The 26,473-nt window shown below is 42.2% G+C and overlaps 2 protein-coding genes across 11 annotated transcripts in view; one reads left to right on the top strand and one right to left on the bottom strand.

Annotated features, from left to right (window-relative positions):
• gigyf1a (GRB10 interacting GYF protein 1a) overlaps window positions 1-22,002 on the bottom strand; it is a 24,401-nt gene extending 2,399 nt beyond the window's left edge. The window contains exons 1-25 of one of the 8 annotated variants that reach the window (XM_020103305.2): window positions 21,744-22,002; window positions 17,574-18,175; window positions 17,386-17,449; window positions 14,966-15,095; window positions 14,634-14,729; window positions 14,336-14,453; window positions 13,606-13,714; window positions 13,050-13,288; window positions 11,825-12,078; window positions 11,481-11,607; window positions 11,174-11,359; window positions 9,702-9,853; window positions 9,360-9,525; window positions 8,981-9,204; window positions 8,319-8,419; window positions 8,070-8,170; window positions 7,878-7,951; window positions 7,406-7,543; window positions 6,990-7,208; window positions 6,633-6,853; window positions 5,750-5,904; window positions 5,386-5,552; window positions 4,603-4,647; window positions 4,218-4,362; window positions 15-3,232 (exon numbers count right to left, since the gene is read on the bottom strand). In XM_020103305.2, the coding sequence (XP_019958864.2) occupies window positions 3,165-3,232; window positions 4,218-4,362; window positions 4,603-4,647; window positions 5,386-5,552; window positions 5,750-5,904; window positions 6,633-6,853; window positions 6,990-7,208; window positions 7,406-7,543; window positions 7,878-7,951; window positions 8,070-8,170; window positions 8,319-8,419; window positions 8,981-9,204; window positions 9,360-9,525; window positions 9,702-9,853; window positions 11,174-11,359; window positions 11,481-11,607; window positions 11,825-12,078; window positions 13,050-13,288; window positions 13,606-13,714; window positions 14,336-14,453; window positions 14,634-14,729; window positions 14,966-15,095; window positions 17,386-17,420 (3,270 nt within the window). In that variant the 5' untranslated portion in view covers window positions 17,421-17,449; window positions 17,574-18,175; window positions 21,744-22,002 and the 3' untranslated portion in view covers window positions 15-3,164. The remainder of the gene's footprint in view (window positions 1-14; window positions 3,233-4,217; window positions 4,363-4,602; window positions 4,648-5,385; window positions 5,553-5,749; window positions 5,905-6,632; window positions 6,854-6,989; window positions 7,209-7,405; window positions 7,544-7,877; window positions 7,952-8,069; window positions 8,171-8,318; window positions 8,420-8,980; window positions 9,205-9,359; window positions 9,526-9,701; window positions 9,854-11,173; window positions 11,360-11,480; window positions 11,608-11,824; window positions 12,079-13,049; window positions 13,289-13,605; window positions 13,715-14,335; window positions 14,454-14,633; window positions 14,730-14,965; window positions 15,096-17,385; window positions 17,450-17,573; window positions 18,176-21,743) is intronic. The other 7 variants (XM_069518468.1, XM_020103306.2, XM_020103307.2 and 4 more) reach the window with 7 other exon arrangements.
• Window positions 18,360-26,473, top strand: LOC109639680 (endonuclease domain-containing 1 protein-like). 3 transcript variants are annotated; one of them, XM_069518482.1, is made up of 5 exons: window positions 18,360-20,085; window positions 23,788-23,854; window positions 23,925-24,091; window positions 24,352-24,378; window positions 24,911-26,473. In XM_069518482.1, exons 3-5 carry the CDS (start codon window positions 23,960-23,962, stop codon window positions 25,550-25,552), a joined length of 801 nt encoding a protein of 266 aa, XP_069374583.1. In that variant the 5' UTR covers window positions 18,360-20,085; window positions 23,788-23,854; window positions 23,925-23,959; the 3' UTR covers window positions 25,553-26,473. The 3 variants fall into 3 exon arrangements, with proteins under 3 accessions (XP_069374583.1, XP_069374584.1, XP_069374582.1); XM_069518483.1 differs by lacking the exons at window positions 18,360-20,085; window positions 24,352-24,378 and having other exon boundaries at window positions 22,691-23,854; XM_069518481.1 differs by lacking the exons at window positions 18,360-20,085; window positions 24,352-24,378 and having other exon boundaries at window positions 22,691-24,091.

Here is a 26,473-nt window from a genome sequence, read left to right as displayed (position 1 = left end):
AAAACATGTCTCACCAATGTCAAGAATTTTTCCTCCTGCAGTCATGCTACAGCTCTCAAGGCAATCACTGGGTCAGGAGACGAAGTGGAAGCATCCTAGTCCAAAGCTCTTCCAACAAATGTCTGCTGCTTCAGTGTGTGTCGGCAAACACTCGGTGGAGCTTTACATCCACTTCCAAAAGTAACCATTAGTGAGTCTTGGAGACACTGCAGCATGTCCAGCATCTCAGTCCGTGTGGTTTTCCCTTCCATCCCCGGTTATTTCAGGGTGACTGGCAAACTAAGGGAAATTCACAGCAAAGACTCAGTCTTTCACAAACTATTTTCAAAAAAAAAAAGAAAAAAAAAAAAGATTGGTTTTCTTGAAGAACATTCACTCCATGTAATCAAATGTCTCATGAGTTTTCCTTCATCCATTTGTAAATTTTCTGTCTACTCTGAAAGGTAATACAAAAATATGACTATATACAGGAGGTGAGAGAAGACGAGCTTCGAGTCTCTTATTTCAGTTTGGGAATATCTTTTCAGTGACTTTGTCAAAGCCGTAGCAATCCTCCTGTTGTAATTGTGCTCCCATCCCCGAAATGGTACCTCACAGCTTGAATGAACAAAAGTGCATAGGTGAGTTGTTGAGGGCAGGGTGTGAGTGCTTATGAGGGTTGAGGTGAAGACAAATGCACAAACCCTCGCAGTTCCCTCTAGGGTTATGCAGCCCTGCACTCTGTTCGCCACATAACAGAGGCAATCCTTGATTTTCCCACCTCCACTCCACGGTTGATCATTGAGTCTCAGGATCCACGGCCACACACTAAGGTCCAGTTAGAGGATCTTGTCCGTGTGGTTGTTGTGATGCCTGCCACTCTTCCTCAAAAAAATCCAAAGCCACTCAATGTCCATATGGCAGAAGCGCACTTGCAAACCCCACCCGTCTCATTTAAAAAAAACAAAACAACAAAATTATAGAAACAAACAAGAAAAAAACAAAAACTGCACCCACAGATATCCATGTGGTTTGTAAACAACCAAAGCTCCAGTATGGAATAGAAAGAGTCCTTTCTTTGAATTCTTAGTCACTATTTGTACGACCAGGATTGTAGAGGCAGTGTGTTCAACTGTTTCCATTCCAAGTTTTTTTTTTTCCATCTCTACTGTGAAAATAATAAAAAAAAGACCTCGCTAAACTCTGAAGCTTTTTTGTATTGTTTCCATTTTTGAAATCTTCTGAGGAAAAACACAATATCTGGTATCAGCACGGGTTTCTTGTCATTTTTTTGGAATACATTCAATATTTTCTTAAGAAAGAAATAATACACACACTTCACATGGCGATAATGAAACAAAAAACAAATTAAGGAAAAAAAAAAAATTTAAAACAACAAAAATAGCAGCCCCAAGTGCTCATTATCTTAGTCCAAATACTTTTTAAACTTTGTATATAATGTATATATTCATATATATTTTTCATTAAAAAAAGAAAACTCGTCATTATCAAATTGCAACAACGAATAAGTAACACAATATGCTAACATTTCATGCACCATTCTGTGCACTTGCACATTAAGATGCTTTTTTTTTTTTTTTCAGAGTCAGAAACTCGACACCTTTCATTCACAAGTTCGAGAGCTGACGAAAGGCAACGTGATCACACCCCAGGAAAACAGACTGGACTAACCTTCCGATGGATCACCCCAAGACTGAACTAGAATTATTTACGATACAAACTTTCATACTTTACATACACTGTGCTGAGCACTGACACACGTCACACCTGCTCTCAAAAAAGAGTTAATGTCTCAATGGCCATGCACCCTATCCAAGTTCTTAGGCACAAATGTGCATTCATACACATACAAAAAAAGCACATGTATTCAAAATGAGTACCTGTAGTCTCAACTCATTTCTATGAACAATAAATGAACATGCACTCTCTCTCTCTCACACACACACACATCTCATTCAGATGCACACACAGTAATGTCCCTTATGATTCGCCCTGTCTACCAGTCCTCACAGGACTAGAGACAGCTCCCCATAGGGAGAAGCTAAGGGAAATAAACTAGTGGTGGTCATCAGGTTATGAGCGCGAAAGCTGACATTTACAAATGTATGCATTTTCGAATTTGTCTATCTGGGGAAGAAGAGCTGGTGAGAGAAAGGATGTGTTGTGCAATTGCCCTCTCTCTCTCTCTCTCTCTCTTGCATTCATACTCACTCAAAACATGGAGATCAAGTCCCTGTTTGGAGAAGGGACACACGCTCTAAACATGAGAATACAAAATTACCATTTAAACAAAACAAAAAAAAAAAAGACAAAAATGGCCTCTTATGTTTCATACATCTTGGTAAGCAACAAAAGAAAAAGAAACATTGTGCAGACTGGTATATTACTGACACAAACCAACCATCTCACACCACTCACTCACTCAGTCATTCATACACATTCATAAAAAAATATTCACTTCTATAACTAACCCCATTTGTTTAATTTTTTTGTTGTTTTGTTATTTCTTTTTTAGGCGAGTGCAAATCTTCAAGTTTTTTTATAATCCATTTTTCAATAGCTTTACTTTTTATATAAACGTAAAAAAAATGCTAAACAAGAGAAATATCAACAGTGTTTGTCTTTTGAGAAAGGATTTGCTCTCTGATAAGGTTTCAACTAAAGGTCCCCCTGACTTTGAAAACCTAACAGCCCGACCATTCAACCCACCGACTGTTTCACCGCCCCTTCCAGTTCCGATGCACATGCACACAGATATTGTGTATGAACACACATCTTGTATGCGCACTGATTCCAAACGCTCTCACATTCACACATGAAAAAAAAAAAACGATTCAAATCCCATCTCAATAAAGTGCATTAGTTCAGTATAAGGTGCTTAATCTTTTGAGTGCCAGAGGATACCCATCTTCCTTTTAACCTCACCCCCCTTCTCCCCTGCTCAAGTGATCAACTGGTGCAGCAGGGAGCCCTTTGCGTCTTTCCAGAGGGAAGCCAAGAGTGGGAGGCGCAGATCCAGGCGCCTCCACCCTGCACCTCCCCTCGCGCTTGCTCCCCTCCTACCCCCAACCCTTGTTTCCCCCAGCAGTGCACATTCGTCATCAGGTTTGTCTGATTAAAAGACAGAAGGCCTCAGGTAGCTATTGCTGCTGCGCTGCGTCACATCAGTAATCCTCCACCATCTCCATCTCATTCAGGCTCAAACACTCGCCCGTGTTGTGGAATGAGTACCCTGCAGAGAGAGCAGAGTGAGGTCAGAGGCAGGTGGGATATGTTTGAAGCACGGGCTTATACAATGCAGGCAGGATGTGATCAACCAGCTCTAAAAGGGTCTAAATGGCTTTAAAATCTAAGTAATATCTTCTGAAACAAGAACTTATCAAAAACCAAAAATAAGCCCTTATTTATATTGGAGCATATACCTACCTCCCCCCATCAATGAGGTTATGTTTTCATCTCCATTTGTTTTTTAGCAAAACTGCGCACAAACTACCAAACCAATGTTATTGAATTTTGCTGGAAAGGTGGGGTATGGACAAAGAAAAAATAACTTCAGGTGCAATTTGTTGGGGATTAGGATAATGATCTGATGTCAATACACGTTAATATGCTTTCTAAGCCAAGTAGAGCACATTTGCTGGACAAAAATCTGCATTTTACAGTAAAAAAAAATAGGTTTGCAATTAAATAAGCTAAGCTTCGGCATTGTGGGTGCAAATAACTTGAGATGGATCTCAGCCAGCAGGCTATCCTACTTTCACCACATTTTTATATCCAGTTTTATTGTTGAGACATTTGTTTGGCCACCTGCTTCAATCCAAGTTAAGGAGTGAGCCATATCTCTGTGTTCAGCTACACCAGTGAGACACCACACCCATCATCCTACTCACCACCTGGACTGGGTGCAAACAAGCAATCAAGAAGATGTATGACCTTCTGTTGCTGCTCTAGAAGGCTGTACACATGCATTTGTCATTTATGGTTCGACCTCATTTGATGTCTGCTGCTGATTTAATTTTCCATTTCAGCTTTTTGTTGTGTGTCTACCTTTGATGTGAGAGTGTGGCACTGGTATCTACTGATGAGAGGATGCCTTCTGCATAATCACAATGCTAATCTGTAGTTAATCTCTTTTAACTATTCATGGATTCTGAGAGCATTTACAGATGAATCATATCTAAAAAACAGGCTTATTAAATTGGAGTGAGGTCACATACCTAAGATGCTGGGGTCAGAGTGCAGCATCATGGGCTGTTTCTTTTTCATCTTTCCCCCCTGGTTGTCGTAGAGACCAGCCTTGCCCATGTGATTGGTTTGAAACATTGACTGCAGGGTGCTTGGGTTCATACCTCGCATTGAGTCCTAAAAGAAGAGTAAATGACAAATTTACCCAACAATGCTAAAGATAATTGCTGAAATGAAAACTAGTTCTCTTGCTTCATTTAATTTTAATATTTCATACTAACAAGATGAGACTTGGAGGTAATGCAACTGTGAATAAAAAAACAGCAATTTCCTTGTCTGTAGGAGACCTAACCTAAAATAATAACAACTCCAGACCCATCAGTTTTCATGTGTACTGTGTACAGACATGTGGTGTACCTGCAGAGGGAAGTTCATGTTCAATCCAGCCACTTCCTTTGATAACTGGGATCATAAACAAGAGGAGAGGATGCATTTAAGCAGGTCACACTCAAAAGGTTTCTATCAAAGTCATTTGCAGCTCATAGCTAGTTTCTTCAGTCACATTTCTTTACAGCTGATTACTACAAGACTGAAGACAAATATATAAACGCTGGTTTGCACAAATTAAAAACAGCATCCACTCTTTATGTGTAAATCAAAACATAAGAGGTACAAAGAACTTCGCAGCCAGTTTGTTATATGAAAGGTTTTAACCCTCTGAAAACAGCCGTCCCCTTGGCCGGGGGAGATTGTTGTTTGCACGTTGTTGTTTAAATCATTCTCAAATAAAAATCTAAATAGCTAGAACATTCATTCTTTTTGTACTAGAGAGCCAAAGGCCTCTCACTTTTGCCTCATCATGACATTTCGTTATGTGTGGGGCATAATGTGAGGTGGTGCCAGAGAGTGGCGGGAGAGGAGCAGAGAAAAACAGCTCAAAAATGTTTTGTGGCTGTTACTTCTGTGCAGCACAGTGTGTGTCCAGCTGAAATGAAATGTGCTCTGTTAAAAAAGTTTAATATAATATAAAATACTTAAGTAAAAATAAATAAGTTCTGAGAGCCGATTCTCAATTTTGCAGAGTCAAATTCGTCATGAAAATCCAGAAAACAAATTCAATGCAATATTTAGAGATGGACCGATGTCCATTCTGATCACTCTATACTGGGGGGGATAATAACTTTATAAGGTCAGGCCTACCTGCTGCTGCTGCTGTCTCTGTTGGTTGGCTTTCTGTTTGGCACGTCGCTCCAAAAACTGTTTGGCGAACTCTTTGGCTTCCACTGTGTCCCCTAGGTAGGACCGGATGAAGTCCAGCACTGCATAGGGTGACTCCACCTCCTTCAGGTATGCCACAATTGTGGAAACTAAATGAAGACAAAAAATTTAAATCTTTAGTGATACTGAAAACAAGGGGTACAGAGATTGAAGGAAATTCCCTCACACACTTATACACTCGTAAATATAGTGATCTATGTATGTAAATATAATGTAACTATCTATAATTAGGATGAACTTCCCTCACCCTTGCCACTGCTAAAGAGATTAAAGCTGAGCAGCCTACCATCCAAAGAAGAGGTGGAGTTGTTGGAGGTGTTGAGAGCATGCAGCATCTGTTCACACCAGGTGGTGAAGCCATCCTGGGGCTTCATGCCCTGCAGCAGCTTCAGCAGCTTGTCTTCCTCCTCTGTCCGCTTACGGCGCATCATGTACTGCTCACTGCAAAGGACATGAGAGCAACAACAATAGTGAGCAACTGAAAGACATTAACATTAAGTAGATTCATTCTGCAATGCTATTTGCAGTGGTGGGTGTATAGAAAAAGGGATCTTGAATCGCTGTCTTGCAAAATCACACCACACGATCTTACACCAAGAGAAACCTGACTGGTATGTGTGGTCTCCAAACTACATTCCATCACAAAAAGATACTGCGAGTACTCCTCCTGTTCGTCTGTGTCATCCTTCTCAGAATAACACATCAAACTGGAGGAAAGGCTTCTGTGGACATCACATTTGTAAAGAAAAGAGAGCGGCTTGGGTCACATTTTTCTGTCTGAACCGTTTCAACAGAGAAATCTAACCAAGGTGGACCCAAACCAATTCAAGCCCAATGCAGTTAATGTTTGTGTTACTTGGTCACTCATGCACAGTTATGCTTGTTTTCCCCAATTACAGACATGTGCAGTGTAACCATAGGAAGTCTCACCAAGACATGTACCTTCACCCCAGCCTGCACTCAGATTAGCTGGGGTTGTCGCCTCCTCGACTTAGGGTTAGTCTTTGAAGAGATGACATTTAGTGATCGGTTGCTTATCGAATGCAGATTCGTTTCTGATCAAGGGCTTTTGTTAACAACTTCCATAAATTGTCCCTGAGTGGAAAATCAGGCTAAAAATTGTGTAATGTGAACTCGGCTAAAGTTAGTTTTTATCTGACATTACATACCTGAGTGACGGGCTGCTGCGGCTGTTCTTCAAGCCCATGTTGTTGTTGCTGTTGCCACGCAGGCCGGTCTGGTTCTTCACAGCCTCGTCCCACATGCCCATGCTGCCTGAAGAGCTTCCACTGCTGCTTTTACCCTCCATACCTCCAGGTCCACCCCACATGCCAACACCATCCACCCACTGACTTCCCATTGAGGAGCTCCCCATTGACATGCCGGAGTGCTGGAAATGCAGAGATACACCAGGTTGATTATGGCGAAAATGGCAAATTGAAATTTGTCACTTTCTATTTTCAATTAATAAAACATAAAGACATTATCTGTTAATGAAGACTGAGTATTGTATAATTGAAACTCACGCGATCTCTCTCTCTCTGTTGGGCTCTCTGCTGCTGCTGCTGCTTCAGAAGCCTCTCTGCCTCCTGCTGCATTTCCATCAGAGCCAGAGCTGGGGATTTACCTGCTTTGGTGAGCCCAGAGGAAGGACCCCCACTCCAGCCCGAGCTGCCGGCCCCAGGACCCTGCTGCTGGGGGGCCTGCTGCAGCAACTTCATGATTAACTCCTGCTGCTGACGACACTACAGGAAGAAATGATAAGATGTCAACGCTGAGTTGGCATAGTCCTTTAATAACTTGGTGATGTACATTCAAAGAGCATTCGAAAGCTACCTGACAAATTTACAGGCCAGGCCATAATTCAGTATTCATGATTATCTCTAAATCAACGACAAATAATGAAGCCCTTTTCACAACTTGTGTTAACACCGCATCTCACCTGCTTGCGTCTGAAGAGCTCCTCTTCCTCCCTCCTCTTCTGTTCCTCTTGTTGCCTTCTCTTCTCTTCTCTCCTCTTACGCTGCTCCTCCTCCTCACGCTTCGCCCTGAGTTCAGCGTCTCGCCTCTCCTGCTGGAGCTTAAGCAAGAGTCAACACAAAAAGAGTCAAAAACTGACATCCGAGAGAGCGAGTGGATGGTTTTTACTCAATTCTTTAGCATTTCTCAGAAAAAAATAGTCATTGCTGAAAATTTCAGATAGTTATTGGGCAGCACACATGATTTCTTATTTTGTCTAGCCAGCTTATACAGCTAAAATGTTTCTGCTGAGAGTTAAATCCAATGAAACTGACATGAACAACTGTGTGAAATGTTACTTATGTACACAATAAATAGTGAAAGTATATGTGGGAATTTTTCAAATGTACATAGAATTAGTGTTCAAAGTTTGAAATGCTCATGATGTTACCCACCTTTTGAAGCTGTTCGAGAGTTGGACCCTGAGTAGTAGGATTCATTGTTATGTCCCAAAGACTGGCTTCACTGCCTGCAGGGAAATGAAATTGGATCATCTTATTATCTCATGATTCACCATCTGAGTTTTTTTACTCCATGTGTAGGGGTGTGTGTGTGTGTAAGGTAACAAGCTGCAGTTGAAAAAGTACCGGACGGCTGTGAAGCTGAGGTATGCATGTCCCACATGGACCCTGTATCTGGCACTGATATCGATCTGTTCATCGAAGGCATCATACCCTGCTCACTGCACCTGGAAAACACGCAGGCACAGATTTCAAGTTTTGAAAAAATTTGAAATTTCCTCTGATGTAAAATGACAGAAACTAGGACACAAACAAATTCATGGAAACTATTTGAGATATGTAAACTGAAACTGCCACACTCCCCCATTGGCACACCTGTTAATGAGCTGGAATAGCTGCTGCTGTTGGAGCTGCTGATAAAGAGCTGCTGCCGCCAGCTCCTGTTGCTTTTTCAGTCGCTCCTGGTCCAGGTTTCCCTGAGAAGGACGGAAGAGGGAAGGAGGGAGGGAGAGATCTCCAGTCAGTAAAGTGCATCTTAGCACTGAGGACACATATCAATAGATAATCGCCTATGTTCAACTTTTTCCTAATGGCATTCATGCGTATCATCATTTAACAGGGAATACACAGTCATGTTACAAACTTAAAATGATGTACACCAGGCTGTCACATCAACTGTGCCAAAATTTAAAGGGAGCATTAGGGACAAATGATCATAATTTGAGTGTAACATATTGTATGGAGCCTTACCCTGCCCCAACAATTACAACAAGTATAACTCTAACAAATACAGCCAGTGACTATTACTGGATGACATTGCAAATTGTAATTTTAATAAATGAGGTTTGATTATTGATTGTTCATCTCTTCTTCTCTCCAACTCAGAGACTATAGATACAGATGGGAATCAATTAAGTGTAACACAAAATGACATTATTTGAACTATTTTGTAAATCCAACACAACATGTCTATTAATCATCCTTCTCCTTCACATCCCCCCCTCAAAACCCTCTATGTTGGCTTAGCTCTGACTCACAGTCCCTGCGGGCCCCCGGGTGGGCTGCGGGCGCTGCGTTGGTGGTGGCTGTCTCACCAGCAGGGGCGGCGGGGAGGGCCCTGGGGCGAAGGGCACACGGCCCCACATCTTGATGACGTCCCCCAGGGGCTGAAAGCCCTCATCACAGCCCCGCTTCACCAGCAGGGTCATGGTGAAGTAGCCAGCCTGGAACCACTCACACATCTCCACTGTGGTGAAAGGACCTGGAAGAGGGTGGAGCAGACAGATGAGTTTACAATGCAAACCCTGGATTTACAAAAGATTGCTGCAATCCACTGAAGGAATATTTATTAACTAATATGCCATGCTTGCATATATGAGTAGATACAAGAGTATACATTTCAAAGTTTGAGAGTACCCTGGATTTCTCCCTGTGGGTCCTTGTAGAACCACTTCATAGCGGCTTCATGAGACAGCGGTAGAGCGGCTGCAGTGTTCCTGCTCTCCTGCTGCTGCAGAGCCTGGGTGAAACACTCCTCCTCCAAAGAGGTGTCCTGTAGTGATGCCACCATCTTCTCTGCCTCCTACACAAACAGTCAAAAGCTTCATTCTACATTCAACATAATGACCCAAAATATACTGGGGAAACATAATCAGTAGCTGTAAAAATGTTACAAAAAACCAACAAACTGTTCTGCACTGTATAATTCAGTTTTCTATATGAGACAGCAGCTTGAAACATGCCTCCTGTTGTTCTTACCTGCTGCAGGTGCTTCATGCCCTCATCATCCTCATTGTCTCCTCCAGATGGAGGGAGGAGAGGAGCAGCAGAGGAAGGGGGTGGGGGAGGCAAACTGGAGGAGGTGGTGCTGGGGCTCAAATGGGCCTTGGAGCCCCCTAAAGGAGCCAAGTCTGACAAAAACAACAGAAAGAACAAACATTAGGAAAACAATGGGCCCTATTTTAAGTATCTCTATTAATGGGATGGGGATGATGTTGAGGATATGGGGGGGGGGGGTTGAGCCACCTACTGGTTCTGTTTCTGATACAGCAGGTACAGCAGATTTGGTAAACAACATATTAAATTACTGGGGATAAACATATTGTATATCAAACTAAAATATCAACATGACTGAATGTCAAATCTCTTGCCCTCACACACACAGTCTATGTGCAGAATATAACAACTTGTGTAGTTTGCAATAGTCAATGAAAACATAGGGCCCTATTTTTTGCACCAAGGCGCACCGTGCAAGGTGCAGTTCAGTGTCCAGTGCACAGGGAGCATGACTGTGTGCATTTGGAATGTTGTTGACAGGAAAGATTGAGATGTACTGGGTGTGTTAGCGGCGGGATAACCAGACTTCGTTTATTACTTCTATCCTTCCTTTAGGTACGTTTATCCTCTGAAATCATTGTTTTTGTATTGGCAGAGAGTTACAGCTTTACGTTGTTACAGACACCCCATCCCCCTCTGAGACTTGCGCAGTCAGCCCTCACCAAAATGGCACTACACTGTTGGGCACTCTCCTTAAAAGGGAAGGATAAGGGAAATATAAAACACTGTCTGATTGGTTAAGTCGATCCCCACCGCTAACACACCCAGTGCATCTCAATGTCTTCCTGTTATCAGATGCACCGGGTGCATCGTGTCACATTCCCTACTCCATGGTGCTTAAATCCAGCCTTCTTAAGCGTAATAGGTTACCATATTATTACCAGTAGCGGTGGAGTGGAATGTTTATGCGGGTACGGGTCTCTAAATTGGAGAAAATAATTCCTTCAGCTGGGTGATGGACAGATCAGTCATGCATGTGTGCAGATTTGGATGTCGTTCGAACAAATCTCTAACACACACACACACACACACACACACACACACACACACACACACACACACACACACACACACACACACACACACACACACACACACACACACACACACACACACACACACACACACACACACACAGGCTGAAGATAGGAGAGTTCTTCCCACAGATACACAACGCTTTGTTGCAGAAGAAGCGATGGCACATTTATAAAGGAACATGAATATTAGGGATGTAACGAAACTCCACCACTACAAGTTTATGTCCTCAGTTTTTGAGCCATGGTTCAGGACAAACCTCTGTTTTTTTTTTTAAGGGGTGTGGGGGTTCTCTGAATCGAATGGTGAGGTGCCCTGATATTCCCATCCCTTACAGAGAGTTTGAGAATTTGATATACCTTCACCAGGCGTGCTGTTGGCCTTGACAGGGTGGCTGTTGCTCAGCTGAGTATTATCCACAACTGTGCATGCGTTGCTGGGTTGAAGCTCCAGGGATGGAGGGGTACAGTATGTTGGAGGAGAAGAGGTGGGTGATGCTGGCTTTGCCTCACCATCAACCGCAGCAGAGCCAGTTTCTTTATTCTCTGTGGGGTTACAGTGGAGGAGAGGAATTAAAATAAAATAAATGGCCAATGTTCTAATTAATTATGGGCCAATTATCAACACAGTATCTGGATGAAACAAGGTGCAAACATGTTTCCTCACCTTTGTCTCCTTCAGCGCTGTTCCTCTCAGTGTCAGTGAGGCTCTCCTCCTCTTCCTCCTCCTCCTCCTCCTCCTCTATCCCCTTGAACTCAAACTCATCCTCCAGGATTGTCTCCTTGTCACCCTTCTAAAAGACCAGGAGATGTAGAGGATGTGAAAATGTAACAAATGCTCATAGACATCAATGAGGGCAGGCAATAAAAGATTTTATGGTACTGACTAAAATACAAAAAAAAACCTCATGTAAGAACCTGAATTAAAAAGAGCTTGTTAAATCAAGGGTGGAAAATATTCCACTTTCCCTCATGAAAGAATTTTTACAAATAAATAAACACTATACACACCTTCAAAGGCATGAAAGCTCCAGAGGAGTCAAATGTGCCCATCTCCCCATCTTCCTCATCTGTACACCACTCTGGCAGGCCGTCCCTGTCGTCCTCTAGTCCCTCACTGCCCGCACGCCGGCGGCCACCGCCATGACCATCCGATTCCCGGAAGTCAAAATCAAACTTCCTCCGACGACTCTCACCTGGGCCGACGTGTTCCCGCCAGCCTGCTGAGCGAGGACCACCATCTGACAGAACAGATACTGATGATACTATGAAGGAATGACAGGACTCATTAATATGTAGATCAAACAGAGTAGGTGCCACATTAAAAAAACGTACAAAAACAAGTTAACCAAGTAATGGCAGTCATGTGGTCAAGTCTCGGGATTTGTTATGATCTTTAAAGAAGGTCATGTAGTCCCTTAAACTAATATTTCAAACCCTTTACATGTATGATGGTATGATGTTTTGAGAGCAACTCTAACTTTAGTATGAACCAAAAGTAATTACACTCATTCCAGTTATCACATCTGGCTTTAAACTTCCTGAAAACCACAGTATTGCTGATTACATGGAGAAACAAAAAGGACATTTTACAGGCTGGTCTATTCCTGGTCAAATGTAGGATTATGGTTTACAATAAAAGCCAAATGTTTTAGTTCTGAAATTATTTTTATGTCATGTTTCAATGTGCTTTCGAGGATGACAATTTAAGGTTGTAGTGACCCTGTAATGGCGTACATTTTTTACCTCTGGATCACTGTGATATTGGCTCTTCCTCTGCAAAATCCTTCTCCTCAAATGCATCTTTCACCTTGAGCGTTAGCTAGTGGTTCATCATTCAATTAGTTATCTTAAATCAACTACGAATACATCCACACTACAACCATTCCATTTGAAAACACTTCAACTATAGCTATAAATAGCGATTTAAAAAGTGTTTTCTGAGGCTAAGGCTGCCAAAAAACAAAGGAAATCCACCTCCCATAATGTGTTTCTCCTTGCAAACATGAATTTCAGCAACACACTGTGCATTCCATTGTTTTAAAAACAGTACATAGAATCTGTGCACACCTCCTTCTGGTCTTTAAATTGGAGATATGCAGACTACGTTGCATCCATTCTTAATGGGTTTCAACAAAATTAATCCCCGGGCCCTTGTTTTGTGCATAGGTTTTGTTTTCAACAAACAAAAGTTTAAAACAGTACAACACCAAATAAATATTTATATGTATCATACCATCTCTGCGGGATACAGCAAGTCTCCAGTTGGTGCCTGGCTCCCCCTCCTCCTCCTCCTGCTCCTCCCGGAGGGTGCGCCAGTTATCGCTGTCAGCCCTTGTGTACTCCTTCCTCCCTGGAACAACGGGACCTACAGGGTCTTCAAAGCCAGGACGCCCAACCTCCCGCCGCAGTGGCTTCTCAAATCGTCGCTCGCCCCTGAGGGAAATGGCAGTATCAGTGAGCTGTATCAGTTCACTGATAAACAAAGGAAGACAATCCCAAAACATTAACTTTTTTTGCAAGAGAGACATCCAGACAGACATCTGTCAAAAAAGATGCAAATTAAGTTTTTTATCAATGACTAAAAATCTGCTGAAGAAAAACAACAGGTGCTTAAGTAAAATACCAGAGCAGATTATCAAGTTTATTAAACTGCATTACAGCTCATTTAGAGATATAAACCTTTCACTCCGGAGTACTAGGATGTATGATTTATTTTTTTTAAATGTATTTTCAATACTTCTAAGGACATTTCTTAAAGTTCTGTTGTGTTTGCAGGAGGATTTTCTTACCGGTCATCCCAGCTCTGGCTGCGGTGTATCTCTCGCACGCTGCGGCCAAAACCAACCTCCACGTCCTCAATACTTCTTTGGTAGAATCCACCTTCACCACGACCTCGTCCTAACCACACACACAAAAACACAGAGAGGGTGTTAGTATAAAATACAATCATCACCTTAATGAAATAACTCCTAATTGACTCTCTTCAGTATAATCTGTTAAAGTTCTCTATGCATCTAATTTAAAATAATACAAACAGCACCTCATATCCTCCATTACATCCCCTTTAAGCTACAGACAGCCACACACAGCAACGCAGTTGTTTCCTTGGCTGTCCAGAACCGGAGAGCTTGTGTTTATGTTGGCTATTGATATATGTGGAGCGATGATCATGCACAAGGTAGGTTCATGAGCGCAGACGTTTTAGACAGGTGTGGCTGGACAAAAGGAGGACTATTTAGACAGGCCAAGAGGAAGTGTGCTGCATCAAGATGGTGGAAGAAAGGGGGGAAATAAACACTTGAGTGGTTGGCTTAAATAAACAGTTTAACTTTCCCTGGATTCGAGCCATTTGGACAGCATCCCTGTTGCTGCTAGACTCATGTGAGTCTCAGTGCAAGTGGTGGTGGATTTATGGTTGCAGTCAGGCTGAATCTATGTAGCTGTTTCTTCGCTATTTCCCCCCCATTCTGATGGGTGTGCAGGATGATTTTCTGTTGTGTTTTTGTTTTTGTTTTTTACCTCGACCGCCTCGTGCGGCTCCTCGTCCTCGGACCACTCCAGCTGGGGCAGCCCCACCGACCCCTTTTCCCATGAGCCTCAGCACTGCAACACTGTTCACAGACATGGAGAAGTTCCTCTGGGACGAGAGAATTGAAAAAGCAAAAGGGAGGAATGTGAGGCATGTGAGCTAACAGCCACATTTGTCAAGCAACGGCAGCGCCGAAGCTGAGGTTGTATTGTAAATACTGTGGGGGGCTAAAACCGTTCTACGTTAGCAGGTATCAGTGCATTTGTGAGAGTCTTGTTTGTGACAGACCTGCTCCTCCTCAGTGAGAGGCACTAGTGCCAGTGGCTGCATGGGCTCATCCTGCAGAATAGCAGCAAACTCCTTATCCTGCATGTCCTCTGGGACCTAAGATGAGCAACAACAAAAGGTGTTGGGCATCAAAATCATCCTTATAGCTTTAAGTATTACATAAAAAAAACTAACCTAGGTAGAGATTCTCAATTCACTCCCTGGTAAATGACTGAACAGAGTTAAATTTGCCTAAATTTGAAAGATATATAAGAAATATACATGTAGGCTTTCAGATTGATTTAAATCTTCTTATTCTGTGATCCATGGAGTTCTAAGAGAAGCCAACTTACCTTGTTGTCTTTGATATAAAGTGCTAACATCTCCTCTCGGCCGTAGCGATACTCGGCCAGCTTGTACTTTGGCATGGCGGGGGAAGGAGGGGGGGACGTCACACTCCCCCCACTGGACAGTGCACGGAGCCTGTGTGAGGAAGAGCAAAAAAGATATAAAAAATCAGGGTCATGAATTTCTAACATCAATGTTTCTTGCATGAATCGCAAACAGACAGAAGGTGAGACTTGGGTGGAAAGCGTTTGTTGCCCCTGTATAAATTGCTAGTGTGTATAAATAATTAACAGTATCAACGCTTGAGAAATCTAATAAACTGGTAACCATAGGTACTGGGCAGGTGTCAGAGTTTCAACAGGTACAACTGCAGGTTTAACCTTGAAAGCCAAATGTTTGCAGCACTTCCTCCAAAACGACTGACTTCACATATACTGGAGAAATATCACTTATTAATAACTTGCTGCAAATTCCCTGTTAGCACATAGTACAAAAAAAGAGTGAGAGCACTATTGTGTAACCAAAAAAGTAATTTGCATCTGAACAGGAGAAAAAATATTACATATAAATAAAACAGAATCCATTTTGCAGCAGGGGAAAAAAGGAATTTACTAAATGTTCTGTAACAAATCACCTATCCTCCTACGCGGGTCCCCCTGAATAGACTTGGCTCAACAAAGATAGCTTTCCAATCTCCAGATTTCATTTTAAAAAGCTATTACTAGCAGGCCGGTTTCCAAACCCCTGCTGTTTAACAATGGCTCCATTCACATGCCTCTACAAAGTGTGTCATTGACTCACAGCCCCACATCAAAACCATATGTAAGTCAGAGATGTGGAGGTGGGCGTGGGCAGTAAAAGGTAAAGGAAAGCATCATGAAAGACTAGTTGGTAGCATGTGCCATATCAAAGAGGATAAAAATAAGTGGAGCAGCAACTAATATGCATAATAAGAGGTAAGATGCCAGTGGGTGGAGTGCTAAGAAATATTTGTGTCTATTTGTATCGACTTCACTTGCTTTACCTATGCTATATTTAGCTTCTCTCCCTAATAAAACCAATCATTAAAATTATCTGTATGTTCATGATCCTCATCCTAAAGAGTGGCAGATTCTTTTTACACTTTGAATTCTATCATGATCACCAAGTGTACTATACTTGCAGACCCTAGTGCCAACATAACCTCAAATGGTCAAAACAACTTTCTAAGGCCAACATGCCTCAGAAGATGTGTTAACATGCTGGCCAGACAGCTGTATGTGCTGTGCTCTGTAGCTATGTTACAAGGGCATGAGGATAAACGTGAGCTGGAAGGCTTGTTTGAGAGGAAAGCAGCTGCAGATGTGTAAAGAGAGAAATATTCTGCGAGGCTGGCACTTCACCAAGAATGCACACAGCAGTCACAGGCTGTTAGAGATGGAGAGCTACCAACTCCCCCCGCCCACTGAATATAGCGCTACACAAACATTGACTGAGGAAGAAGAGAAACAACAGAGGGACAGAAAGCAGTGAACAGGACATGGCTATGACCAAACTTACATTCTGATTTCAAGAGCCTGTATGAGAAGCGTTTTCTTTATCTGGCTTCACTTATTCTAAAATCAGACATCCTGTAAACTGTACTAAGATGTTGAGTTACCTACAGTCTTAAGTTGCTTTCAGACACGCACTGAACTCCGGATAATCATTCCCCTAATAAAAACTACAGGGAATGTCCGAATGACCCAATTGGAGAAGACAACAGGAGATTCTCCACATGCTTCACCTGTGAGTGGGTGTGAGTGGGTGTGTGTGTGGGTGTGTGTGTGTGTGTGTGTGTTGATGGCATTTCAAAAACTGACAGATGCAAAAAAACAATAAGAGTATCTCAGAATGAAAAGGCATTGTCATACAAATAGGAGACAGCAACGAAGATGTCAAGAGGGTTTTACGATGTTGCCAAACATACAAATGTTTTTTCCATTGATGATATACTGATTATTTTGGTCACTTGATAGTTTAAGGTGTCAACGACAAAAAGATGAGGTCTTCAAATAGCTAATGCTGGTTGTTTTCTTCTGGAGGGGAGGGTCATGACCGAAAAGACAACAATCAGCAAGCGGTGGTGATTGTCTACATCATCGTTTCAAAACAACTTAATTTCTGCTCGTAAAGACTAAGGCACAGCTTTCACAATTAAAAAGGATCAGCAGTGTTTCCAAACTCTTACGAGTACTGTGGACGCCAGACGTATTTGTAGCAGAGTTGATTTGTTTTCAAATAAAAAGGTAGTAGAGTGGATGTAACCTAAGAATGCTCAGAATGATGGAAATTTGAAGCGGAATTTAAGTGCTGTTAACTTCTTAAACTGTTCTTCAGGAAATACTCAGTTCACTTGATCTGTTCAAAACATGTCAAAATATTGCAAAGAAATCAGATAAATTACCATTCTGGGCCGAAGTTAAGAGTCTCAGCAGTCATATTCCTCACGTCCACACAGAACTGAGTATCTGAGGAGAAACCAATGATTAGTTCGTTTGAGGGTTTATAAAAAAAAAAAAAAAAGAAGAAAAAAAAGAAACACTTGTATGTAATGAATTGGCAGAAGAATAAATGCGCCTCTGACTGCCTTACCCTGTCCAAGTGATCGGAGCAGGCTGGACTGGGCTGGACCAGGCTAGAGCTGGCTGGCTTTAGTTAGGCTTAGGTGACAAAAAGGCTGAGTGGTGCTTAAGCTGTGGTCACAGAGCTCCCCAAACACACAGACACAAAGAGAATAGCTGCCAGTTTCAGGTGCTTGAGGAATACCAGGTTATCAGGTCCTAACTAAGTAAGGAAGGGGTTTCGACGATAGTTTGGAGAATGGAAGCTCCTGCTACTCACAGCCCAAAAAGGTTGTTAAACACAAAAAAACAAAAAGAACCTCAGAAAACAACGATGGAACAAAATAAAAACACTCTTGCTATTAATAATATTTTCTTTCTTTCTTTCTTTTACTACAGCAGTTATATCTCACATTAAAGTTAAAAATATGAACTGATTCATCAAAAACGAAAAAACAGCCGAAAGGATGAAACAGGCTGCTGGAACAGCTGCCAAGAGCAGACGCGACACGCACTCCTCTTCTCCTTTCTCTCTCTCCCGTCGTGCCTTTTTCTCTCGCTCCAACTAAAATGTGGATTGACGGACACCCTCCAGGTAACTCCTTTATTTCCTGTCCACCTCCCTTTGCACCACTGGGGAAGGAAAAAAGAGAGAGAAAGAGGATCAGAGAAATCAGACAATTAAAACAAACATGGATAATATTGTTAGAGGTTAGGGCTGGGCAATTAAACCAAAATATATCGAAACTGACATTTTTAACCTCTAAACGTCCTAATTTTGCTCAGGTCGGTTAATACTTTCCCAGATGAGTGCATTCACAAACTGTCAGAAGTTTTTAGGACAGGTATATATCATTATGTATATCATTAATCATAACTGAGGTAAAAGTTGGGAATAATCGTGATATTGCCCATTGCAGGTGTACACTCAATAAATTAGCCGGTGGTAAGATGCATTTTCACAGCTTGGTAGTGTGTCTTTCTTGTTATAGGAAAGGAAATGTAATTTGATTTTCTGTTGTGTAGCCTTGACATACTATATTCGAGGCAGCATGCCTGGGAATCACTGAATGGCACCAGCCAGATTTGATCAATCCGTTACAGCACACTGAGCCGGGAGAGAAAACACTGCGGTTTTCCTTCACTGAATAAATGAAACGGCAAACTATTTCGAGTTTACTGTTCCACCATGGGCGAGTGTTCCTGTCGCTCACAGGAGATTTTCCATCCAGAAATGTAGGGAGTCCATTTCAGTGATGTTGTGAAGCAGCTGCTTCTAAATGCATGCAGCTGGTTGGGGACGGTTCTTGAAAATGTCATGGCAACTAAACCAATAACCTGGGAACTGCATTTCAACAGATAATCAGGATTCATGGAAGCAGTTCTGTGATATTCAAAAAAATCCCATTCTGCAAAACTTCACATCAAGCAGTTAATGGCAAATGTTACCCACATTTGTTTGATGGAAAATTATGGTCATACTTTTTTTTTTAACCATCACGTACTTCTCAACTGGCTGAATACAAGATGGGACATTAATATTATTTCCAGCATTTACTAGCATTAGCTTGCGCCACTGATCAGCCCTCTGATGAGTTTGTGGGTTTCCGTTTTTAACATTGGCCTTAAAAACTGCTCTAGATTTCTGTACATGGTACCTAATCGACAAACAAAGATATGAGAGGTTTTCTTTTTTCCTCTCTTTTGACACAACAACTTCAACACGACATCCAAAATCACATACTTAGGACTGAGTAGTCCACTATATAGTGAATTCACCATTTGGTAATGCTGTCCGAAAGTTTAGTTACATTTTTATACCCTATATAGTGGACTCATTGTATCCCACAGTGCATTGTGAGACAAATCTGTGAGTTGTGAAGGTAAACATGTAATACGAGCAAAGCAGCGCATCACAGTACAAAGTGCAGCTTACAAGTTAATTTATACATTTAACATGCTTTTACCTTAAAGTATTAATACTAAAGGGTGAAATAAACATTTGAGATTTATTACAGGATCTTCCATCGGCTGATGTTGTAATTTTTGCACGTCATGATCCTGCAACAATTACGCAATTACCGGCACAGGAAAAAGTACAGAGTAGTCCGAAAATGTTTTTAGTTCTTCCTCTTTAGCTCACTATACAGCGCTCTACACAGAAGTCCCTCTACTGTGGGTATGGGTTCAAGAATGATTGGGTGATTTTGGACACAGCCAGTCTAAAATTACTATTGGATCATGGAGCTAGCAGACACACGTGTTTGAAATTATATGTCTTAAATGTTGACAGTATCAGGGGACTATAGATTTAGGCAGCTTAACTAACACATTAAATCAAATGTAACCAATATGGTGGGCTGGATTTAAGGGGATTGTCACAAATGATTTGATAGTTGCCTCCAACTTCAGCAGCTGTATGATAGAACATCCGTGTCGGTACCATGTTTGATTTGATTCAGGTTTCTAATCATAAATACTTATGTGACGTGTATGCGCCTGATGACTGAAGACTGTGGCAGAAAAGTTCAACCTTGTCTAAGGTAAAGCAAGAATTCAAAGTTACTTCAGTGGTATACTCATAAAACAATTTTGCTGTTTTGTTTTACTCAATTTTGATATTTTAGTTAATATCTTTTTTTTACTACCCTGTACACGTAAGAGGTCTTGTTTAATGTGGAGGTTTGTGGGTTCAAATTTGGCAATAAATACACTTTATATAGCCAAGTGCTAAAAAACAGGTCAACTGGACCTGGCTGAGTTTCTGGAAGATATTTCATCTCTCATCCAAGTGGCTTCTTCAGTTCTAACTGACTGCTGACAGTGCCAGGCATTTAGATGAGAGGTGAAATTGCCATTTGGTCCAGTTTGCATTCGACAGCAGGATAGGCTTTAGAAGCTTTTCATTTATAAATTAATGCTTCTTTGTTTTGGGGGTCATCTGGTGGAGATGGTGTTGAGAGTGAGAGTTCTCTCCCGTCATTGTGGTGTTAAACTGGGAAAATAAGGCCACGGGGTTTGAAAAGCGAGTGCACAGATCTCCTCAGACCTGCTAAACCACAATAAACTCCCTTATGCCACTGACGGAGTTCTCTCATGCACATGTGGGAATACTGTGATATTGGCAATCAAAATGAAAGCAATGATAATTTGGTGACAACTGTAACTTTAAAGTTAAGTATAAATGAGGTAAAGTAACCCATTTGACAGTATATTTCAATGACAGCACAGATTACTGTAGAGCATTCAAATTACAGTGAGATCACACAAGCTCATAGCTCAATAATGGAGGGGATGCGATTTGTTGACTTGACAGAAGGAGGAAGAATTGGGAATATATAACTTTATCCCAAACCTGTTCAGGCCGCTAGAGTTTCTAAGATGACTCCAGACTTATGGCCACAACTGACCGAGAATTGTTTTAGTGTGAAGTGAACATTTTGTACTGAACAGACTGAGACAAGATCACTGAGGAATGAAGCCACTTGTATTGTGCATGTGGATGTTTGTGCATTTCAAAACGTGGCGGGACAGCGTGATCTCGGGCTCAGGGAGGCGCAGATTGAGAAGCTATGCTAACGCTAACTTTAATCGCACACCGCTGCGTTACTTCGAACACACTGATAACAGCTAATTGTTTGGTTGCGCTAACTTAAAGAGAAAAGAGCTCGAGTTGACGTTAGCTGCCGTCAGTGGTTGCTAACCACATTCGTACATGCACTCCAACGTCTTCCGAGCCAATTAGCATAGATCGGTTTATAGAAGGAAAGGAAGGTAAAAAAAAACAGTGGCTAACTTCGACTAAAAATATAGTTATCTCGATGTGCAGCACAGATGAAGCTTGCTAACTTGCTACCTAACCTAGCACAAGGTATGCGCTAGTCGTAAAGGCCTTGGCTTGTAGGTTCAAATGACACCAGATATGATGGCGGAGGGGGGCGGAGTGTTGGGCTCGGACTACCCGGCCTGCAACGCCAGTGTGCGGACGACCACCTCCGCTACACCGTCGGTGTTCAGCGGGGCACCGAAGCGACGTGGGCCAAAAAAAAAAAAAAAACACAATGACGGAAAAACAACAATCTTGGTTTCCTTGTCGCGACACAACTCGGCGGAGATGCGCTCCTCGCAGCCCGCGACGCGAGGTTAGCACGTTAGCTCGCGTTAGCCTGCTAGCTAAAAGACAAGCTGCAGAGAGGCTTACCTTCACTGTGTGTAGCTACCAGACTGCTGGTCTGCGCGGTGCGGCTACAGCCAATATGTCGCCTGCATTGGTCTCTTTAAACACTGTAAACGTATTCATTCGACAGAATCGCACTTCCACAAAGTCGTGCTCCGCGTTGTGTTCACTATTTCCCCCCTCTCCTCCGACGGTCGCTGCTGCGTATCAGTGTGTGTCTGCTGGCTCCCAGTCGCTGCTCCTCTTGTTGTTTGTGTTTCGGAAACATGGCCGTCCGTGTGACACCACGTGACTGGACACTGACAAGCGCCCTAACCCAACGTTGGAGTGGGGCGAGCACACACCGACCGAGCAGCCCGGACACAGATCGCGTCCACTTTGCACTTTGAGACGGATTTTTCCGTCTTAGATGGAGGGCGGTGAATATCCTGCGAGCTGCGGGGGCAAGCTAACTCCAGCATGGGGCTGTAGAGGAGGAAGGCATCGGCAAAAACAGCTTGTTCTGTACACACACAGCAACTTTACCTCCTGCAAAGTTGTTTACTAAAACCACACAGTCAGTGGCTTCAAGTGTGGGGTGCTTGATGTTTTTTCAGCTATTGTCTCATTAACCTCGGAGTAGAAGTGATCGATGCTCAGGGCATGTCCTGCGTTTGTAGGATGTAGTAGCGGGGTTTGATCGACAGCGGGCGCTGTTGAACTGCAGTGGCACCGCATGCACGGATGATTGTTGTCCCCAACTGCGAGATGAGCCTTGAACGTGTGATCAGATCAAATGTGTCATGCATAATTGTTACTTACATCCTTAAAGCTCTCAATTCATTTTGGGAATCTTTCATCCACTTTATGGAAAAAGGAGATATGGCTCTACTACTATAAGAGTCTGCAGAAAGAGGTGATAAGTGAAGGGAGAATGGATGACTGTGAAGAGGGAGGATAAGTAACCTTTTGTGCAGTTTGTTTGGTTTGTTGCTGGGTTTTTTCATGTTTTTTCTTTTCGCCATTTCACTACTTATTTGTTTCCACCTTTGATTTCTTATGTTGAAAACAAATAAACAAATGCAAAAAAAGTGTCATGCATCGTTAAAGGAATTCACATCCTTAAGATCACTACGCAGAAGTTGTTTGCAAATTAAAGCCATTGGATTCAACATAAGTGCTCCTTTCTGAAATTTCCACTGCTTACATTGAATAACATGTAACATGTCCGTCCACCCAGGCAGTGATCACAAATGAGAAAGTGTTTAAGGAAATGAAAAAGCTTTATAATTGCAGTTGTGTCTCGTGTCTATTAAAACTGGAGTTAGTTTGATTGGACATGACTTCTGAAAATTAATCAATAATGATGGTTAAAAAGATCTAGAGGCACATTTGAACCTGCAGGTGATCAAACCAGTCAAGGGGAGAAACTGGGGACCACACAGTCCAAGACAAAGCTAATAAAATGGAGTTAAAATCAGCCTACTTTATAATTGCACTGTGTTAAGGATCATCAGAGCAATAGCAATTTTGTAAATAAGGCAGTATTATTAACCAGGGGCCCCCAAAAATCCCTGTGTCAAAATGCAGCCCATCATTTTATTTTCTATCGTTTCTATACTGTGTAGAATTTCCTTTCTTATAAAATTGAACCAGCCCATATAATGTGCAGACAGTGGACATCAGTGTCACTTTTGGCCTCTTGGCCCCAAAGCAGGTCAGTCCAGCCCTGGAGGTGCTTCTAGTATTCTCAGATGTTTCAAATGTTTTGTTAAATGAGTAAATACAGTGAAGACAGTGACTTTATGTGATAAGTTAGAATGTGGACACGGCTTGTGCAGAGATGCATCACCACACAGAAATTGTGGAAGCAGATAAGTCAATGATCCAGCCAATGGGTTTGCTCCGGGCTGCTGCTGCTTTGCATTCTCAGTCTCTATCCAACAGCCGCTTAATATGAAGGCAAAACCAATACAAGGCTATATGTTACACAGAAAATGCAGAATTTCCTCCTTCATGTAGGTGTGTGGCAGCACATGTCAAACCCAGACATGCAGGGGGAAATCATTTGTTTTTCCATCAACTCCAGCTGAGTGAGGATGCTTCTGTTCCACACCTGGGCCCTGTCCTTCTCCCTGCTGACGGCCTACCACCTGGTGAGTGCTACTGTGTCAAACAGCTTTAGAGACTGCAGTCATTTTTTCTACATGCAGACCCCACCTGCAGGGGTCGGAGGGCAGAGCCTGAGGTGGATCTGCCAGATGTATGCAGACAAAGTGCGCTATGCCACATTGTATGACAGCAGCCGCCGTCTACCCCTCTACTCGGCCTACATCTTTCAGAAGTCTGATGGGAAGAGAAGGATGGACACACCCTGGATGTATGAACCTCAGGTACAGAGCATAAATTAATCAGTTGATCACATTTTATTTGTATGGCCCATATTCACAAATCGTCTCATTGGGCTTAACAAGGTGGAACATTCTCTGCCCTCAACCTTCAAAAACTACCAAAATGAGATGAATTGTGATGACATCAATATAAGCAATAATGGTTGTTTATGTGAGTAGTCAAATTTGTATATCCAGGCAACCTAGATGTAACCATCAGCTGCCACCACCATCCACGATCATAATCCACAATATGTCCTCAGCCACGTTCCTGGATCTGCATCGATAAGGTGAATCTCTCCTTGGAAGAAGTCAAGTCAGTTACACATATCGATGAGACATTATTGTGATGAAGAGGAAGAGGAGGAAAAAGAGGCTCCATGTGTCATGTGTCCCCTGACAATCGAGGACTGTAGCAGCATATACACGTACGATGCTGGTCCAAGGCCGCACCGAAGCAGTTGAATGTAAATCTTTATTTAAAAAAAAGAAGGTTTTGTTCGGCTGTCCACGACTGTCTGTTTGGTATTTAAGGTGTTCCCTTTGAAAACAAAAGAAGAGAAATAGAAAAAGCATCAGCAGAACACACCAAAGATGAATGAGCCACTACCTGTTAGGCTGAATCACCTGTTAGTCCCTCAAATATTCCCCTAAACAAGTGACTCTTCAGCTTTATTATACAGGTATGAAAATAAGCTACTGAGATCATTAATTAAAAATGCAGTTGAATATTTCAACTGTGGTACTGCATACTGGAATTGTGCTGGGCTTCAGCCATTTCCAAAATAAATAATGCCTCGTTTGTTTATCTCTTTCCTACAGTTGCTCTCTGGTGATGAAAGTGCACACATGAGAGCCCTTCCCCTCACTGATGACACCCCCGCTCTGATTGAGGGCAGCCAGGCCGTGTTGGAGGACTACACGGACGCCGTTGGGTATAGACGTGGCCCACTCAATCCTGACTTGCACCAAGCGGAGCCGGATGACAAATCCTCCACCTACACCCTGACCAACGTAGTGCCATTTATCACAGACTTCCTGCATACCTCCTGGAATCCATACTTGGACACCGTCCGCCGGCGCCTCAATAACTTCTGCCATGGCAAATCTTTCATGGTGGCAGGGGTGACTGTTTCAGGGGCGACTATCCAGCGAGATAAAAGGGACCGCCTAGCGATCCCAAAACACTTGTGGCTGGCATATTGCTGCCCTTGGTTCGACCGCAACTCCCCATATGAGGTGAGGTTTATGTTCCCTAGTTATGGGGGCTATGCAGTGAATGGACAGACTGGCCACAGTGTGATGGAGGTGCCTCTGAAGACTCTGGAGGACTTCCTGAGGAGCCAGACAGACATCTTTAGGGACTTGACTGTTTTCTATAAAGGCTGTCTGTCAGAAAATCCCTTCAAGAAGAAGAGAGACATGTCCCAAGGAAATAGAAATAACTTAGATAATCTTCAATAGATTGAAATCCAGCAACTAATTCCACAAACATCTGTCCGCCTGTATGTGGATTTCATATCTCAAGAACAATTCATCTCATCAGCTTCACACTTGGCATTTGTACTGTAAATTGCCGAATAAAGTTCTGTGCTGATTTTAGCGCGATTTGTACACGCAACGCGTTAACTATAAATACAATATGAATAAACATGTGATCAGTCCTGTGTCACACTGTCGTTAGATAATTTTGATATTCTGATTATTTTTATTAGAGTATCGATTCGACACAACATTCATGGAATCGTGTCCTTTTTAGCGGTTTGTCTTCAAAGTAAAAGCACAACATTTGTTTTTTTGCTGTTATGCTTCATATCAAGCTAAATTACAGAGCTTTTAAATTGAAAACTTGAAGATTGCGTCGGTTGCTTGACAGACCTCTGAAATTGCCGACAGGCATTGTACAAAAAGATAAAACTGTTTAATAGATCCTTCAGACTAACATACAAGCCACATGTGATAAAGCAAATTTAAATTGAAAAACATTGGCTATAAGTTCTTCATTGCAGATAAACCAGGTAGGATCAACACAAAGTTTTCTAACTTCACTCTGCAAATTCAAATATACAAAAGCTCTGCACAACATCAAACACACAAATAAAACAAAATGAATTGTAAATCTGTGTGAGAAGGACTCACTAATGACAAGGAACAATTCTGAAGTAGCTCTGGAGCAATTACACAGGACAAGAAAACAGCCCATTCCAGTTTTAGAATGAACACTGTACTAGTTCTCCCTTAATTTCAACAGATTTAGATGATCCATCAGTATCAGTGAGGATGAGTGGGTCATAGAAGAGATTGCCAACACATCCCTCCATTATGTTCACTGCTGGGATCTTAGTTAATAAACTAGTGGCATGAAAACCACAAGTACCTTCAACA

This window comes from Paralichthys olivaceus, chromosome 22 (genome assembly GCF_024713975.1).
Source record: "Paralichthys olivaceus isolate ysfri-2021 chromosome 22, ASM2471397v2, whole genome shotgun sequence".
NCBI lineage: Eukaryota > Metazoa > Chordata > Actinopteri > Pleuronectiformes > Paralichthyidae > Paralichthys > Paralichthys olivaceus.
The sequence above is the reverse complement of the archived record's forward strand: the minus strand, read 5'-3'. Positions and strand labels throughout refer to the sequence as shown.